The sequence below is a fragment of the Rhipicephalus sanguineus genome, chromosome 4 (genome assembly GCF_013339695.2).
Source record: "Rhipicephalus sanguineus isolate Rsan-2018 chromosome 4, BIME_Rsan_1.4, whole genome shotgun sequence".
Taxonomy (NCBI): Eukaryota; Metazoa; Arthropoda; class Arachnida; order Ixodida; family Ixodidae; genus Rhipicephalus; species Rhipicephalus sanguineus.
The window spans coordinates 130,743,273-130,749,253 of NC_051179.1; the positions used below are offsets into that span (position 1 = coordinate 130,743,273).

General features: G+C 49.5%; 1 protein-coding gene across 1 annotated transcript; it reads right to left on the bottom strand.

Moving 5' to 3' along the window:
- Positions 1 to 948: 948 nt before the first annotated feature.
- Positions 949 to 5,583, bottom strand: LOC119391593 (solute carrier family 22 member 7). The gene is made up of 3 exons (XM_037659265.1): positions 5,577 to 5,583; positions 1,552 to 2,670; positions 949 to 1,352 (listed from the first exon to the last, which is right to left on the bottom strand). The coding sequence occupies exons 1-3, from the start codon at positions 5,581 to 5,583 to the stop codon at positions 949 to 951; spliced, it is 1,530 nt and encodes a 509-aa protein (XP_037515193.1).
- Between the last annotated feature and the right edge of the window lie 398 nt (positions 5,584 to 5,981).

The following is a 5,981-nucleotide window of genomic DNA, read 5'->3' on the forward strand; positions in this document are numbered from 1 at the left end:
TTATTGCAATATGCTTCTGTAGTGCACTCCAGGATGTAAAATTCGCTGCTCCAGAGTGCTCCCAGATGCAAAATTATCTGCTCCAAAGTGCTCCAAAATGAAAATTTTTGCTGTTCCATAGTGCTCCAAAACGGAAATTTTGCTGCTCCAAAAATTGCTCCAAATCGGAAGTCCTCGGTAGCATCACTGAGACAGTGAATAACCTGGGGCGCATGCCACGGATTGTGGTATACGGGTATTTGCCACACCTTCCTAGTGGAAAGGGTTTCGTGACGAACGCGACAGGATATTCACGTTATACTTGTGAATCGTGTTCGTGTTGTGCAACCGTGCAATCGCGTTCGTGTTCATGTTACCTGTGAATCGCGTTCGTCATATCCTCGTGTCTTACTATGCAAATTTTGGTACATACGAAGTTAAGGACACGACCATGACAGCGCCCAGACGTAGGCTGCTAGATAGATAGATAGATAGATAGATAGATAGATAGATAGATAGATAGATAGATAGATAGATAGATAGATAGATAGATAGATAGATAGATAGATAGATAGATAGATAGATAGATAGATAGATAGATAGATAGATAGATAGATAGATAGATAGATAGATAGATAGATAGATAGATAGATAGATAGATAGATAGATAGATAGATAGATAGATAGATAGATAGATAGATAGATAGATAGATAGATAGATAGAAACGGTCAAAGTTCCTTTAGATCGCCAAGAAATGCTTTGCATTTAGCGCCAAATAAAAGGAAGTTTTGTGAAAATAATCCAGTGTTTGTGAAAATGATGCATTCTCGAAGTTCTATAGTAATATTCTAACGTATACGCTACTGGATTTATTCGAATGCACTGTCCTATATTGGCCTCGTCGGCATTTGGCAGGACACAAAATCATAGGTAAAAAAAAAAGACGTGTCTTTCAGCGTAACTTTAATTTACCAGTTCATCGGCAGCCCCGAGGCACGAACAGCGTACTGCTCAGGCATTTGCTTCGCTTTTGCCTTTTTCCTAGCGGCCAGGCGCACATCAGCAGGCGACGCTTTGGTCTCAGCCTCGGCAACCACAGGTACTGCGGACGAACATGGAGGCTGTGCGCTATCCACAGGACTCTGCTTGGAGGGCAGTGACACTGGGGTTACAGAGTCAATACTTGTTAATAGAAAGACGTCCGCCGAGGGCACGTAGACTATGGCCACAGCAGTAGCCGCCATTAGCATCGTTTCCGCGGCTAGTGCACTGTCTTCGCGGCTCTTGAGAACGCGAAGGAACGTCACGAGTCCGGTCGCAGTGCCTATCACGTAGAAAGCTAGGCCGACGGAAGAACCGGTACACCGTGACTCTGTCGGAAAAAGCGGCAAGGGTGAGGTAAAATTCGAGAAATTTGACAAGTAGAAATGCAAGGCGCATCACCACCAACAGCACCGTACTCAAAGCTGTGTCATTAGCAGTGTACAGGGAGAAAAAGAGTGCCGACGAAGCACTGAACACAAGCGCTGAGTTCGCCGCCACGTTTCTGACACGGCGTCCATTTTCCAAACGAGGCCACACAGCCAGGAGCACGGGCACGATGCCGGCGTCGATGAGGGCGCGAACGTAGGTGTTACGCGCGGTAGGGCTGCTTATACTGAAGTGAACGTGCGTGAAGCCGAGGACAGTCCAGATGAAGACGGTGAGAGCGTACGTCAGTCTGAGGTCCTGTCTCTTCACGTGGCTAGCTTGGATTGTCCCTGTGGTTCCATCAGGTAGGTGCTGTGCTCTGTACATGCGTTTCTTGAAGAACTCCTGGCAGTCGCTTATGGGAGCCTGGTTGATGTTGGCTACTCTCAGTGCAACGCGCTTGGCTTCGTCTTCGCGGTGCGCGGCTATGAGCCAAGATGGCGATTCGTCGAGCACGTGGAAAGCGGCGAGCAGAACCAAGGCAAATAGTGCCAACAGAGAGTGGCACACAGTCCAACTCACCTTCAATGTAATTGCGATAGTGAGAAGTAAATGCGGAAAAACAAACGAAAGCGTCGTGCCGAAGGCGGTGTAGAGTAGTCGGCGGGTCATGGTGGTGATTTCGTACAGCAGCACTTTGAAAACGAATAGGCCGGCCGTCGCTGCTGCTGCGACTGAACGCACAACGATGAACGTCTGGAGGTCGGTGGCAACGCTGGTCGCCGCAAGCGTGATCAGCGAAGCCGCGAGGGCCAGGACTCCGACCGTTTTACGGCCAATGTGGTCGGCTATGGGGCCAAGTACAAAGAACGCGACGATCATGGCGGCCATATGCGCACCCTGGGCGACGTCGGCCAGACGTCGCCGCTCGCAGACGACGCTCCACTGGCTGACTGCGGTGTTGCCGTGCTCGTCCATGTCGAACTCCCACTCGACGCAAGGCTCGACGCGGGCCCAGTTGCCGCCGTGCGGCGGTACGCGCACCGTGCAGTGGCTGTAACTTCCGTTGGCGAAACGCGGGATAGCCAACTCCTTCCACGCGGCCACGCTCATGTTGGCAAAACCGCTCGGTCGACGACACCAGTGGTCCATCTCGCGCCACGTCATCCAGAAGAGCAGGATCTGGGCGTAGTAGACGGCACCGGTGAAGACGGTGATGATCAGAACTCGTTTTTGAAAGGATCCGTCGCCGAGCGGAATGTTCTCGTCACCGGATTCACCTTGAGCAGCAGAGTACGAGTTTTGTTATCGCTGTACGGTCGCTTCTTCTGGAGCTGGGTCGTTCGTCAACATGGCTTCTTCTTTCTTCTTCTTCTTCTTCAATTACTGCTTTCATGGCTAACGCTACCGCCTGGTATTCGACGCCATTGAGCAGGTGGCAGCATTTTATCACAACAGGAAATTTTCAATCTGTTGCCTGGGGCAAGCTCGAGGGTGTCCCAGAGTACGTGTAAAACAATTACTCGTTTCGCTAGAGCAAGTCTTCTCTCACATCTTTCAAAGAATTGGTCAGTACAATTCTAATATTATAATAACTCTTCCGGAAATGACCAACTACGCATAACTAGAACCAGTATAACAATAAGCTTTCAGCAGCTGCTGAATGAACTGGTGCGAAAAACTGCAGGCCTGTGCGAAACATGGAGCAACACTGTAGCGTAATCACGAGGAAAGCGCGTCGTACACGTTGTAGGGGTGCTTAAACTGCAATTCAGACAGCAGTAATTCAATGAGCGCACATTCATAGAAAGGGTGAGCTGCGTGATGTCAAACTCACGTTGTCAAGGGCATTCTGATTGACACTATTAGGGGCGAGGAGTTACGGAGTCGCCCTCTATCGAACGCGCCTCGATTGCGTGCTTGGTAGGATACCGCCATCGCGCTCCCCGTAGGTTTTGCTGTCGGCGCTCTACAAAAACACCTCGCGGAGTTCCTCCAGGACATTTCTGCAAGTACTTTCGGAACGAAATATGTTCTCTGCTGTCAAAATGATAAGTTTCGATGAACGAAAAGCACAAGATATAGTTTACAGTCGCTGTTTCTTTGCAAAAAAAGGGAGCGCCTGCTTCAGGCGGTCACCGCGATGGAGACCCCTGAACCGGCTTCTTGCGTGAAAAGTAGTCAGTGAATGCAAACTATGCGAAATATCTTGTTACAGTAGACTGCCTGAATAACCATAACAGAAAGAAGCCTCAAGCTAGTGATCGCACGGATTCGCGGCGACCGACGGTGCTTCTGCATGTATGAGCGTTTGCATGTATGTCTGTACATCGCGGTTTCGCTTTTGCTACGAGCGCGTTTTGGCACCGTGCTGTGAATTTTAGGCCGCGAAATCTGAGAATTTGTGAGTACACAAACAACTATTGTTGCGCGGACGCTATCAGAGTAGTTCAAAAGCAATTTCGTTACAACTATATCTATACGACTTCGGCGCGCTTGTGGCTACTTGTGAATAGCCGCACCGACGATTCAACGTTTCTTCTTTCGGTCTGAATTCGTATATGTTTCAATGTCATTTGACAAGTTGCCTCGCACTGCATATTGATCGGTCTTCTCAGCGAGCAATTGCTCTGCCTCTGTTTCTTATTTCAGTGCGCTTGTTTCGTTTGGTGCTTACAAAAAGCGCGAGCAAATGCGACGCTGTTTTTAATATGCTCCTTGATTACCGTTCCCTTTGTATTGCACTGAACTTGCCGCCCTCTGCCATCAACAAATTCATACACCAAAGCTTCACCGCTTCGAGATTGCTGGTGGAAGGAAAAGCGGTTTACGAGGCAGAGCAAGTAGTAGCATGCAACGCCAAGGAAATAAATGAAAATACAGTAACGTTCGCCGGACTTGTTCTTCAAACGTAAGCTGTGAACAAGGATCCACATGAACTTGAAAGAGCGGTGAAAGAAGGAGAAGTTATTGCAGCAACCTGCAGCTGCAAAGCGGGGTAACAACAACGCGTAAAGAGTAAAATGCAAAATTTTAATGTGCAGCGTTATTTGGCAAGTTGCCCCGAAATTTTGGCACCATTGTGGTGTCTAACGCAAACAGCGCGGCATCTTTCCCAAATAAGTAAATGAGGCTCCAAAACACGTGGGGTTGGAGACGCCCAACTTGAGTTTGAGAGTTGCACAAATAAACTCGGGCTTTTTAAAAAGCACGTAATGTTTGTTCCAGGAGAATTCAAGCTAGGCTGAAAGAATGTTATTGCCAACATAAATGCCGCGCACATCAGCCGCAGCATTTCGCTCTCTCGCTATGTACAGTCGCGCTCAATATGACTTGCAACACGGAGCGTGTGGCCTCACGAGTTTAAAGATTTCGCATTCCTTCCACTAGCCCTTATTTCTACCACTAAACGCTGTTCTCTCACTGGGAGATGTTCCCAAATAAGAAAATAATATTAAGTTACAGAAATGAAGCAAGTTGAAGCCGTGCGCAATCATTAAACTCGTGGGGCCACGCGCTCCCGTGATGCAAGTTATATTGAGCGCGACCGTACATCCACCAGCAAACGTCGTATAGCTTATGAAGGCGAAAGCCTTAAATGTCCCATTAAACGGGAAGACTGACATTCGTGCCTCCCGCGTCGGTGGCGTCAACACGAGTGATGCTAAAAATCAACATCACGTGATGACTTCATCATGACATCACAGATTGCCAAAATTTGTGACGACATTACGACGTCACCATGAAGCCACATAGGGTGACGTCACATGGCGTATTTACACGGCATGGTCGCTTTGCACTGCCTCAGTGATCGGAGGGCCTATCACGGAGGTAGTGTATACAGCCGCGTTAGGTGCAGAAAGCTTAGGAGGGGGCGGGGGAGAATCAATACATCGACATCGACTGGCAAGAAGAGCAAGATGGCTTTCGCCTTCCAGTCGTCTTAGGGGAATGCATAAGGGACCCTGTGAATCCAACGTATCTAAACAATGACTTAACTATCTGCACCCGATTTTGTGGACGCTGAACACGGGGTCGACGATCAAGAGGTCGCACGGGAAGCTTCTGTGATGGTATCGCGCCTGGTAAAAGGTATCGCCTTTTCTATCCTGCGAGAGATAAGCACCGTTAGACGGCGGAAAGCGCGCGCGAACGATCGTCTCAGTGCGCGCTTTCTACCACTCACCGAACATCGCAGCCCCGACGCACCAGCGAAAGTCTTCATCGCGGAAGTGCTTGTTGCACACACGACTCGTAGCCGATGGCTGCTTGCCGGTTCTTAGCTTCACAACCCACGCTTCACGCAGTTTGTGTCCCACGGGTACCGGTGCAGGCTAACACCCGCGGGCCACGGAGCAGTAGAGCAGCATGTTCGTCGCCTTCAGAGGAACCCACTCCTATTACAATGGGTTCAGTTGTGTTCAATATGCGAGAAAACCTCCGCATTTGAAAAGACCGCAGCGCAGGTGGAACATTAAACTCGTTTTCAAAGCACGCAGCAGTGCTTCACAAGCAGCCGACGCGGCCGCTGAGACCACGCGATCCTGCCAAGCACGTCACGCCGGCGGTGGCACCGGCGTTTCCAGTGGTG

Bases quoted from the DNA above. Each gene is read 5' to 3' on its own strand.
- LOC119391593 (XM_037659265.1), bottom strand. The intron at 1,353-1,551 runs GTTTGGAAAATG...TTTTTCCGACAG, and splicing joins GCTCCTGGCTGTGTGGCCTC to AGTCACGGTGTACCGGTTCT.